The 12,791-nt window shown below is 52.8% G+C and overlaps 1 protein-coding gene across 1 annotated transcript; it reads left to right on the forward strand.

Moving 5' to 3' along the window:
• Positions 1-42: 42 nt before the first annotated feature.
• LOC121103510 (fukutin related protein) lies at positions 43-8,832 on the forward strand. Its single transcript, XM_040634206.1, has 2 exons — positions 43-1,081; positions 5,552-8,832. The coding sequence occupies exon 2, from the start codon at positions 5,591-5,593 to the stop codon at positions 7,076-7,078; it is 1,488 nt and encodes a 495-aa protein (XP_040490140.1). The 5' UTR covers positions 43-1,081; positions 5,552-5,590; the 3' UTR covers positions 7,079-8,832.
• Positions 8,833-12,791: the final 3,959 nt, after the last annotated feature.

Consider the following 12,791-nt stretch of genomic DNA (forward strand, 5'->3'; position numbering starts at 1 on the left):
GCCCCGAGGAGGGCTAACTGAGACCCAGACCCAGCGCGAGGGTCGCGCCTGGAAGAGCGGGACTTTGGGAGGAGCCGCTTTCTGCCCCTCTCCTCCTGCTTCGCCCCAAAGGAAAATTCTAACTCCCTCCAGACCGAAGTGTCACTCTCCTTGACCCTGTCCCTCTGAGAGAAAGGGCGACCACCAGGGGTGGTTTCAGCAATGGCCCCATCCTCTCTGATCCTGGCCCAGGTCGGTAGTCATGGTAACCCTTCCCCAGCCTGGAACCCTCCCCCTTTGTGGTTTGGAGCCCCAAACCTCACCTGTCCCTGCCCCAGGAGGAGGTTGCTAAGGTAACCTAAGTCCCTGGTGGTCCTTCTGTCCCCACCTTCATTTGGTTACTATGGCAACGTCACCTAGCACCCAGGTAGAAAGGACCCCAGCTCCAAGGACACTGATTGCTGAGAGAACACCTCTTTCCCAACCCCTACCCGTAGCCACCCAGCTGGGATTACCATGGCAACCATTTCCCCTCCTCTTTCTCATGGTGGGAGGTCCATGGACCAAACCAACCAGGTGTTTTTATTTAGAGAAGATGCTCTGCTGAGGAGGCGTTGCTATGGTTACAGGGCCTGGACCAGGAGATGGAAACAGGGAAGGCCAACCCCTGGTTACTATGGTAACAAGGACAGTCCCCCTTCCCGTGACCTTAAGAACCAGGCCCACCAAGGTGGAGGACAGTTTTAAGATTGGGTCTCAGGATGGAGTAGGTCTAGGGAAGGGGTTGTCATGGTAACAGCTTTGGTCACTTCTAGCCCCACCTTTCTGGACACATTCATAAGAAAGGGATGGTTATAGATTGCTGTGATAACTGACATCCTTCCCACCCATTCCTACGACACCCCAGGTGGTGCCCGAGCATATGGAACTTCAAAGAGAAAGGATTCTCTGACCTTCTCATTGCCACTTTTGTAGGTAAGGTGAAATCGTACTCTACTGTGCAAAATTGGCTGATTTGGGGTTTTCTGGTTCTCGTTCCCTCAGCAGTGCGGCTGAGCTGGGCTGGAACTGCCCACCCGGAGCTCCCGCAGCAACCGAGGAGGTAAGACGTTCCTCAGTGTCACCAGCACTCCTGTGGAAACTGCCCTTCCCCTATATCGTTCATTTTCTTTGCCTGTCACGTTCCCATTCCACAGATGCAGCAGCTGAGGCTCAGTCCCGAGCAGAGCTCAGGCCAGGTGAACCCAGGCCTAAAGTGAATCCAGATCCGCTTACATTGTTTTGTGGGGAATGGAGAGACAAAGTCTCAGCTTTACTGACCTCTCCCCCCCGACCACCTTTTCTCTATCACAGCCCCCCCTCCCCGCTGGTTTCCTGACCTATCTGGAAGTTCTGTGTGTGATTTTTATCTTCCTACCTCTAGAGGCCCTGCCCAGTGACTGCTTCGATCTTTCCCTGTCCCCAGAACACAGGGTCTGGCACACAGGGTACTCAGTTAATATCTGTCTTTTGGGCTAATGGGTTGAATTTATTAAGTAATGTGCCATATTCAGCTTTGAAAACACCTGTCAGGTTAGGGCCGCAGAACGCTCACTGAAGGTGGACAGTGAGCTGGGCTGTCTGAGTGGACCCAAGGGAGACAGCAGAGCTTATTGGTTGAAAACATGGCTCTGGAGCCAGTGTTGTGGGTCAAATCCTGGGTTCACCACTTCCCAGCTATGTGGCCTTGAATGAGTGACTTCACTTCTCTGTGCTTTTTCCTCATCTTGAAATGTAATCAGAACATGAAAATTGAACAAGGTAATTTAAGTAAGGTGCTTAGAAAGGGATCCGGCCTATTGTGAGCAGCTAGAATTGTTGATACTATCATCGTATTGTGAGTCAGAGAAACAGAACATTTGGACCTTCAGAATCATCATTTCATACCCTTTGCCTCCATAAAGGAGTTTTGAGCCCTTATAGTTGGGGAAGCCAGGACCAACCGTGTTAGGGTACTGGATGATTCCTTTCTCTTCTCTGGTCCCCTCACCTGCTGGTCTGGCTATAGTACCCACTGGTCTCTGAGGACCCGATTTCTGTCCTCTGTCCTTCTGGGCACCTCTGGCCCAGAGTCAGCCAGACAGGGCATGGCGAGAGCCAGGGCCTGGGCGGTAGAGATCAGGGTTCTCCTTGAGTCCTTTCTGTCTCTGAACCACAGTTTCCCCATTGGAACAACTGGAGTCAGCCATTCGTGCCACACACATTTATTGAGCACCTGCTGTATGCCAGGCACTGAGCAAAATAATAAGTAAAATCTATGTGATAACGACTAGGGGAGAAGAATGCAGGGATGGGGCACAGGAAATTTGTAGGTGATAGGGAGATGCATTTGGAAAAAGAGTGGACAAAGAAAGGGCTCACTGGACAGGTGACATCTGAGCAGAGGGCCATGAGGGAGGAGCCATGCAGATACCTGGGGGAGAAAGTCCAGGCAGAGGGGATAGCCAGTGCTTTGGCCGCAATGCCCTGGGAGTATTTGAAGACTGGTGTTTGGTGGCCAGTGCGGCTGGAGCTGACAAAGTCAGTGAGAGAGGGTGAGGGATCACGTGGGACCTTACGGACCCCGGTGGAGACTTTGGCTTTTCCTTTGAGTGAGTTGTAATCCACAGAAGGGTTTGAGCAGATACAGGACTCAAATCGAATTTGAGTTTTCACAGGATCCCTCGGGGGGCTGAGTGGGGAACAGACTGGGGGGGATGAGAACAGAGCAGGAAGATGGTCTCTTTAGAATCTTCAGAAGATTCTAGAACCATCAGTGGTCTCTCCTGTGCTTCTGTGTACATAAGCTCTAAGATTCTAAGATTTTGAAGACCCCAGAAGATTCTATGGTTCCAGAGCCCGCTCCCCCCCCCCCCAGTAATGTGAGGTCAGGGTTATTGTCTGTCTCTGTGTGCTCTGTGTCCGCTGCTGGGTCCCCAGTGCCTAGAACAATGCCTGGCATATTGTAGGAGTTCCACAAAGAGGGAAGAACCGAAGGAAGAATCAGTCTAAGATCCAGAAGGTGATTCCAAGGTTTTAAAGAGCAACTCCGACTCTTAAGAGCCAGCGAGCTGGGTCCGAGAAGGACAGGCAGACCTGGGACAGGTGAAGAGGGGTAGGAGGCCATTCCTGGTAAGAGAGAGAGAGGAGAGAGGAGGCAGGAAGACCCGGGGCCCCAAGCCACAGTACAGAGTCTGGCTTCAGGAACCTGAGGCCTTCTAGACTCCGAGAACCCTGGCCTTGGGCATCAGTTTTCCACCAGGTGCACTTTCAGCGCCCACCCGTGGGCTAGGAACACAGAGGTGATCGAGGAAGCCCTGGCTTTACCCTCCCGGGTCTCACAGTCTAGTAGGGCAGACAGACCCATCCCCAGATGATACCCAGCCAGAATGGGCAGGGCTGGGATGGGGAGCCCAGGGGCTTCCAGAGCCCATAGAGGACTTCTGACCAAGCCTGGGGTTCAGGGATGGCTTCCTGGGGGAGGAGGCATCAGAGCTGAGGCCTAAAGCATAAGGAGGAGTTCTCCAGGAGAAAAGAAGCATGGGGAGAAGGGGTGTCCGGGAAGGGAAATCTTTTAAGCAGAAAGAACAGAATGTACAGAGGCCTAGAAATAACATCTGTTGGAGGAAAAGTCCACGGTGGCTTAGGCAGAGTTTGACACATGGCAGGAGATGGAGTTGGACTGGTGGGCCAGCAAGAGACCCAAGGTCACCCAAGGCCTTGCGGGAGGTCGTAAGAAACTTGAACTTTTTCCTCAGGGTACTGGGTAGCCATGGCAGGTTCTGCTCAGGGAGGGAGAGGTCAAGTTTGTGCTTTATGAAGACCCCTCCGGGTGTCACGAGGAGCGGACTTGGTCAAGAGACCAGGGGAGGCTGAGTGGGGATTTGGGTGGACCAGGAATGAAGGGGGAGCTGTGGTCAGAAGTATTGAGGAGGGGGCGCCTGGGTGGCACAGCGGTTAAGCGTCTGCCTTCGGCTCAGGGCGTGATCCCGGCGATCTGGGATCGAGCCCCACGTCAGGCTCTTCCTCTATGAGCCTGCTTCTTCCTCTCCCACTCCCCCTGCTTGTGTTCCCTCTCTCGCTGGCTGTCTCTATCTCTGTCAAATAAATAAATAAAATCTTAAAAAAAAAAAAAAAAAGAAGTATTGAGGAGGTAGGAAGATTAGCCAGGTCTCTGATGTCCGCTTTCTGGGAGGAGTAGAAACCTGTGGAAATCCTTCATGGGGAAACTTTTTTTTGAGTATTTGCTGAGCCCAGAGAGTTAGTTACACCTCAGGTGCTGGAAACCAGCCAGAGCTTCGCGTTGTGATGGGGACAGGGTGACAGCGCCATCTGGGGGTTGCTTAGGAGTGCCGCGGATGAAGGAAGGGTGGGTGTGTCCGATGGCCCCTAGCCACGTATCTTAAGAGGCTGCCCAGTCCCCTTTAAAAAAATATATAGATAGCGGCGCCTGGGTGGCTCAGTCGTTAAGCGTCTGCCTTTAGCTCAGGGCGTGATCCCGGAGTCCTGGGATCGAGCCCCACATCGAGCCCCACATCGGGTTCCTCCGCTGGGAGCCTGCTTCTCCCTATCCCACTCCCCCTGCTTGTGTTCCCTCTCTCGCTGGCTGTCTATCTCTCTGTTAATAAATAAATAAAATCTTTAAAATAGATATATAGATAGATAGATATAGATATTTTATTTTTATTTTATTTTTTATCGATTATTTGGTAGGACTTAGCATTCAAGGTTTTTTTTTTTTAATTTCAGGTTTTTACTTAAATTCTGGTTAGTTAACACATGGTAAAATTGCTTTGGTTTTTGTTTTTTAATCAATTACTGGTCAATATTAAAAATTGGGATAGTTGTGATTTAAGAAAACACTTCTAGCTTCCCTTGCAAAACCAAACCAATCTGGCTGACCATCGGGAAAGAGATGACCAGATGGCACAGGATTTGAGGAAGTGAGAAGGGGACCGTGGGGGAGGGGCTTGGCAGGCCAATGCTGAAGCAGCAGCCTCACCCTGGAGCCCAAGCCAGAGTGGGAGAGGGACAGGAGAGACAGATCAGGGGGGGCTTCCTGGAGGAGGGAATGGTGGAGCAGAAGGTACAAGCTGGGCCTGGGAATGGAGTGGGACATTTATAACTGAACCGGAACCTGAATGAGAAGTTGCCAAAGAAAAGGATAAAGATTAGGTGCGATTGAACAAGGAAGAAGGGAAGGTAAATCATTCGATAAAACCTTGCTGAGCACCAGGCTCTGTGCTGGGTGGAACTAGGGACCAGCAGTGATTGAACCAAGCTCAGAACCTGCCCAGTGGGAGGACAGATACCTGTGCCCACGCAGAAATGGGGTGGAGTGGTGGGCTAGGGTGGGAGAACCCAAGGAGCTGAAGGAGCCCAGAGGGGGTGGATGAGAGGTCAGAGAGGGCTTCCTGGAGGAGGCGAAGTCGGAGCTGAAACCAAATAGAGAAAGGGATGGGAGGGAAGGGCAGCGCTGAGGAGGGGAGGGGTGGGGGGGCAGGAGGCTTCTGACAACCAGCTCCAGCCTCCCCTTTCGTTCTCCCCTCCCCAGGATGCCCTGGAAGCCCAGCTAGGGCCTGGCTGTGGCCCCATGCGTCTCACCCGCTGCCAGGCTGCCCTGGCAGCCGCCATCACGCTCAACCTCCTGGTCCTCTTCTATGTCTCATGGCTGCAGCACCAGCCCAGGAACTCCCGGGCCCGGGGTCCCCGCCGTGGAGCTGCTGCCGGCCCCCGAGTCACCGTCCTGGTGCGGGAGTTCGAAGCCTTTGACAACGCAGTGCCTGAGCTGGTGGACTCCTTCTTGAAACAGGACCCAGCCCAGCCAGTGGTGGTGGCCGCCGACACGCTCCCCTACCCGCCCCTGGCCCTGCCCCGCCTTCCCAACGTTCGCCTAGCGCTGCTCCAGCCCGCCCTGGACCGGCCCGCCGCGGCCTCGCGCCCTGAGACCTATGTGGCCACCGAGTTCGTGGCCCTGGTGCCCGACGGGACGAGGGCCGAGGCACCGGGCCAGCTGGAGCGCATGGTGGAGGTGCTCCGGGCGGGAGGGGCTCGCCTGGTGGCCGCCCCCGTCGCCTCGGCCAACCCTGCCCGGTGCCTGGCCCTGAACGTCAGCCTGCGGGAATGGACGGCCCGCTATGGCCCCGCGCCCTCCGCGCCCCGCTGCGACGCCCTGGACGGAGACGCCGTGGTGCTCCTGCGCGCCCGTGACCTCTTCAACCTGTCGGCGCCCCTGGCCCGGCCGGTGGGCACCGGCCTCTTCCTGCAGACGGCCCTGCGCGGCTGGGCGGTGCAGCTGCTGGAGCAGCCGTTCGGCGCCGCGCGCCAGCCTCCCCTGGCCACGGCCCACGCACGCTGGAAGGCGGAGCGCGAGGGGCGCGCGCGGCGGGCGGCGCTGCTGCGCTCGCTGGGCATCCGCCTGGTGAGCGGGGAGGGCGGGCGCCTCGAGTGGTTCGGCTGCAGCAAGGAGACCCCGCGCTGCTTCGGGACGGTGGTGGGCGACACGCCGGCCTACCTCTACGAGGAGCGCTGGACGCCCCCATGCTGCCTGCGCGCGCTGCGGGAGACCGCGCGCTATGTGGTGGGCGTGCTGGAGGCGGCGGGCGTGCGCTACTGGCTGGAGGGCGGCTCGCTGCTCGGGGCTGCCCGCCACGGGGACATCATCCCGTGGGACTACGACGTGGACCTGGGCATCTACCTGGAGGACGTGGGCAACTGCGAGCAGCTGCGAGGGGCCGAGGCGGGCTCGGTGGTGGACGAGCGCGGCTTCGTGTGGGAGAAGGCGGTAGAGGGTGACTTCTTCCGCGTGCAGTACAGCGAGAGCAACCACCTGCACGTCGACCTGTGGCCTTTCTACCCCCGTAACGGGGTCATGACCAAGGACACGTGGTTGGACCACCGGCAGGATGTCGAGTTCCCCGAACACTTCCTGCAGCCTCTCGTGCCCCTGTCCTTTGCTGGCTTCGTGGCTCAGGCGCCTAACAACTACCGTCGCTTCCTGGAGCTCAAGTTTGGCCCCGGGGTCATCGAGAACCCCGAGTACCCCAACCCGTCACTCCTGAGTTTGGCAGGAAGCGGCTGAAGCTCCAGCCCCCGCTCCTGGGGTGTGAAGAACACGCGTGCACGGGGAGCTGTCCTTTGCTTTGGTGCTGCTGGCATTTGGTGGGCGGGCCGGGGATGCCAAGCTGCCTGGTGAGGCCCAGCACGGTCCTGGAGTTCGAAGACATGCCCTGCCCAAGATTTCCAAGAGCTTGGGTTTTATTTAGAGCACGGACAGCTTTGTAAAGAGGAAGAAGTGTACGTTCTGCGGCTGGACTGCCGCGATTAAAACCCCAGCTCTACCACCTACTCGTTATGCAGGCGTGGGCGAGTGTCCCAGCTTCTCGGCGTGTCCGTTTCCTCCAGGATTTAGTGAATGCCCTCGCAGCGTAGCTCACAAAGAGCCTGCCGGGCGCTTGGTGGCTGGGGTTGCTTCGGCCACTAGAGGGCGCCTTCGTCCTGCTCTGGGGCCAAGGCCCGGGTAAGCCCGGGACCTCCTCCGGTAGCTTTCCTAACTCTTGAGACTTTGGGCTCTCTAATCCCCTGGTCCTGGCGGGGAAGAATGGCTATCTCCCTTCTTCCAGAATGGGATCTCCTTGCCTCCTGGGAGAGCCCTGTGAGGTGCATGCTGCTGTTAACCCCATCCTACAGAGGGGGAAACAGACTCAGCCCTGAGCTGCTGCTGTGGTTAAGAACCGGGCTCTGGATGCCAGACCCACTCCGTATTAACTGCGTTACCTCATTGTTTTAGCACCCTGCACCTGTTAGCCCGCTTGCAAGGCGGGGTAAACAGCAATCATAGCTCACATTACTCAGCACGTATGGTGTGCCAGGCATCCTTCTCAGCGTTTGACAAGGATTCACTGATGGACCTCTCACCTCAACCCTCTGAGGCGCGAGCTGCTGTTATTCCCATTTTACAGACGAGCACACAGAGGCCAGAATGGGAAAGTCACTTGCCCAAGGTCAGACAGCTTAGGAAGTGACGGAGCAAGGACTGGAACCCGGGCAGTCAGGCTGGAGCCCACACTGAAGTTGGATGCTCTGCCCCTCTCTAGCAACGTTACATGAGAGGGGGGTCCCGGCAGGCCCCACCACTTAGCAGGTGAGGCCACGGTGGCCTTCCTTTTGTCATCATGCGCCCAAGAGTAAACGCTGTTTGGGCAAGCATCCCCAATATGCGTATTTATTTATAGATTATATACAGGTACTACGATCGTTCTGTATATGAGTAATAAGGCTTAAATTATTCCATTTTAAAATTTAAAATAAATATAGAGGTTTTTGTTTACTTGGCTCATCTCGGTGACTTGTCCTGCACACCCCCTGGGTGTGTGTAGCCAGCTTTTGGGAACACGGGCTCTGAGGCATGAGAGGCCTGGGGTCAAAACCCAGTGCTGCCACTTTCTCCCACTGGGAACTTGGGCCACAGTGACCCTGCCTCTCTGAACCTCTGCTTTGCACCTGGGAAATGCGGGTCATGAACGTTCACCCCACAGGGGTGCTGTGAGCCACTGGAGTGGTAAAGGGCTCAGGAATCAAGGCTGGGTTTGGCTCCCGGCGTGGCCACTTACTTCCTTGTGATCTTAGGCAAGTCACTGCCTCCTCGGACCTATAGGTTGGGTGTGGGGGATGGGTGATACTGCAGAAGCACGAAGCCCTTGGAGGAGGCTGCGTCACAGACCAGCAAGAGAAGATAATGCAAATCGGGCCCAATCTCAAACGTGGCTCAGACATCCAAAGTCCAACTTCTTAGAACACAGCCTCTATTTTTAGCCACTGAACCTGCAAATGGCTCCCAGAGACTGTTGGGTTTCCATGGAGCATTCTGGAAACATATGGGGATGATTTGGGTTATCACTGGGATGGGGTGGTGCTTTTGGCTCTTGGGAGGCATAGCCCAGGGGCGGAGATGTCATAATACTGCAGGATGTCTCCGAACAATAAAGCACCGGCCCGGTTTTGAGGTGTCCCATTGGACATTCATGGAAGTGTGATGTTCGAAGTCTTTTGCAACTGGTATGATGATATAAATTAATATATATGTTAATATATGCATCAAAATGTTTAAATATTTCTTTTTTCTTCTCTGAAGAATGGAAACGCTCTCTCTCTAGATACATATTTCTTTGACTTGTTTGCCAAGAACCTAAGCTGAAGCTCAAATCATTCTTAAATCATGCAATGATTTTGTTTGATCTAGAAACTTACTTAGAAATTGGTGGTGCAATTTCTTGATTGATATGCTATATATATATATATATATATATACACACATACACATATATATTCATTTATTTAATTACTTAATTTATTATATAAAATATATATAAAATAACCCTGGCTTAGCTGTGATTTGATAAGAGAACCACATCCAGTGCTTCTGGCAACTTCCCATTAAACCGAGTGCCATTAGGTGACTTGGGGTCTCAGCAGATAAAGAATTTCTCTTAGCACTATCCACAGTGTTTTGGCGTTTTCTCCTCTCTTCCTTGTTCCTGAACTAACAACAACTAGACTAAAAACTTCTGTAGCTCTTATAATATTGCCTGACAGCTCTGTGTAATCAGTACCTTTATCATCGACTGGGTAATCGTACAACAGAAGACCTATTGCAACAATTAACTTGAATTAATGAGTTTATATTAGGATGTGTTATTACTGCCTTTTAGTGCTTTCTCAATTCCTCTCGTACGATTAGCCAGAACAGAAGTATTTCGATATTGTAAAAACCAGCACATCCATACTAGTGCAGAGTAACCAAAACCCGGTTAAGAATGATCGGAGCCCTGTTGGTTGAGCGTTGGTTGAGCGTCTGCCTTCAGCTCGGGTCATGATCCCAGGGTCCTGGGATCCAGCCCCGCGTCCGGCCACCTGTTGGGGGGTGGGGCGGAGCCTGTTTCTCCTTCTCCCTCTGCCATGCCCCCCCCCTCTTGCGCTCTCTGGCTCTCTCGGTCAAATAAATAAATAATATCTTTAAAAAAAAAATTATCTGAGCCCTGGGCAGGGGTGCCTGGCTGGCTCAGTCGGAAAGAGCATGCAGCTCTTGATCTCAGGGTCGTGAGTTCAAGCCCCACGTTGGGGGTAGGTAGAGATTACTAAATAAATAAATAAATAAATAAATAAAACAAACTTCAAAAAATAAATAACATAAAATCATGTGAATCATGTGCAGGTGGGTTATACTATCTACGACCTTCATTTCAGCAGAGCCCAGAGGATTTTCCCAGAGCTGACATTCAAGCCAACACATGCACGGCTGTGGCCACGATGGTGATTAAAACATGAAAATATCACATTAGAGCTTACTGATCTGTTGGTAAATGGTCATCGCCATGGACGACCCCTCCCCCCATCATTACCCCCCTGGCTCTCCATGGGGACTCCCTGGACTTCTCCCCTCCAGCACCCCAGCAGCCAAAGGGTTAACACGGGGCACAGCCGGAAGGAAGGAGGTTCATGTCTCCAGTGCTGTTGGATGCATTGCTCCCTTTACCAAGCAGTAAATATTCGTGTATCCTTTCTGGGCGTTACAGAAGATTTGCTATGGAAAGTCGATGGCAGGCAAAACACCTGTGTCCAAATGCGCCTTGTATACAGTAGCCCCAAACCGGAAACCACCCAGTGTCCACTTCAGGTGACTGCATACACAGACTGGTACACCCAGACAGTGCAATACTCGTCGGTGATTAAAAACGAAAAGGAATGGGGCGCCTGGGTAGCACAGCGGTTAAGCGTCTGCCATGGGCTCAGGGCGTGATCCCGGCGTTATGGGATCGAGTCCCACATCAGGCTTCTCCGCTATGAGCCTGCTTCTTCTTCTCCCACTCCCCCTGCTTGTGTTCCCTCTTTCGCTGGCTGTCTCTATCTCGGTCGAATAAATAAATAAAGTCTTAAAAAAAAACAAAAAGGAATAAATTGATATGTGCAGAAACATGACTAAATCTCAAAGGCATTATGCTATGAAAGAAGCAGGACACAAAAAGCCACCTGCTATAGGATTCCACTAATGCGAAATTCTCCGAGAGACAAACTAATCCTCAGTGACCCAAAGCAGATCAGTGGTTGCCTGGGCCTGGGGGCAGAGGGGGGGATAGAATGCAAAGGAGCACCGGGTTATTTGGGGGGTGGGGTGGGAATATCGTGTATCTTGATTGTGGTGGTTTTCACTAACTATGCATCTGTCCATTTTATCCGATTACCTACTTTAATGGATGTAGTTTATTGTATGCAAATTATACCTTAATAAGGTTGACCACCCCCCCAAAAAAGCAGATTGGGGGAGGGAGTCCGACAGGCCCAGAAACATTGTCGCAAGGAGAGACAAAGCTGTCATTCCCCTGCGCCTGCCAGCCCCCTCATCCCGTTACTATGAGTCTTTAGAATGCCGGTCCAAGCCCAACACGGGGCTAGTGTGAGCACTCCCTCCCAAGCCAGGCTCCTTCGAAGGAGCAAGAGGGGTGTCCCAAAAACAGGGGTGGATGGAGAAAGGGAGAGGGAGGTGCGAGCAGGGCCCCGGGAGGGTGGCCGTCCAGGTGCTTTTCCTTCTGTTCTTATGTAACCTTCACAGTGGCCTTTGGGAGAGGCATAACAGAGCCATCGTCACCAGAGGGCGAGACTCCACCGTGCTTACACAAGGAGGCAGTGCTGGCAGGCCGCAGAAGCAGGACCTCAACCAGGTGACAGCCTCTTCTAGCCAGGCAGCGCTGTAGCTGAATGAAGCCCGATTCATTCATTCCGCATGTGCCAGGCACCATGCTGTACTCCGGGCCGACAGTGGTGAACAGGACAGAGATGGCTCCCTCGTGGAGCGCACATGCTAGTGGACACCAGGTCTGGGAGCCCCTGTCCACACACAGGAGGCTTGAAACAGTTCCAGACTTTTTAAATGACCCAGACCAGCATCTTAGGCAAAATTAGTGGCATGTGCCCAGCAAGTCTTGAAAATGGAATCGAAAAATGGGGAAATTGGGGGGCGCCTGGGTGGCACAGCGGTTAAGCGTCTGCCTTTGGCTCAGGGCGTGATCCCGGCATTCTGGGATCGAGCCCCACATCAGGCTCCTCCACTATGAGTCTGCTTCTTCCTCTCCCACTCCCCCTGCTTGTGTTCCCTCTCTCGCTGGCTGTCTCTATCTCTGTCGAATAAATAAATAAAGTCTTAAAAAAAAAAAAAGAAAAATGGGGAAATTGGAACTTGGCCTAGTTATGGATTCCTTTGTATACATATTGTATACATAGGATATGCAATATATTACACATGCGTGTGTACCTCTCTTTAAACAGGCATCCTTCATAATCTAAGTCTGACCCATTCCCCCCAAAGCATTAAATAGAAAATTTGAAGATGAACAACTATTTTAAGTGGGGAAAATAAGGCACTCCCAGCTCCTTCCAACGACCCCAACCAATTTCCCCAAATACCATTAAAACCCTTAAAACACTTTTATAACCACCCACTAAGGATTTTGGCATAATAGAAAGCATTGAAAACGCCAATTACTTCATTATTAAACACTTAATGAACTCATTAGCGGTTATGTTTGTGTGCGATACACAATTTTGCACAGAATCAGATATGAATTATATTTTCCGTCCCCACTGCAATGATCATGAGATGTAACTAAATAAACCAAAATAAAATAAAATAAAGATTCTCAAGATACCATCTATAATTGGACTCAGATTGGTGGTGCCTCCAGGCACCTGGCAGGGGCCCACATAGGGCCCTGGGAGGGGTAGATAACGATCAGTAATGT

Source organism: Ursus maritimus, unplaced genomic scaffold, assembly GCF_017311325.1.
Source record: "Ursus maritimus isolate PB19 unplaced genomic scaffold, ASM1731132v1 scaffold_19, whole genome shotgun sequence".
In the NCBI taxonomy this organism is placed as follows: Eukaryota; Metazoa; Chordata; class Mammalia; order Carnivora; family Ursidae; genus Ursus; species Ursus maritimus.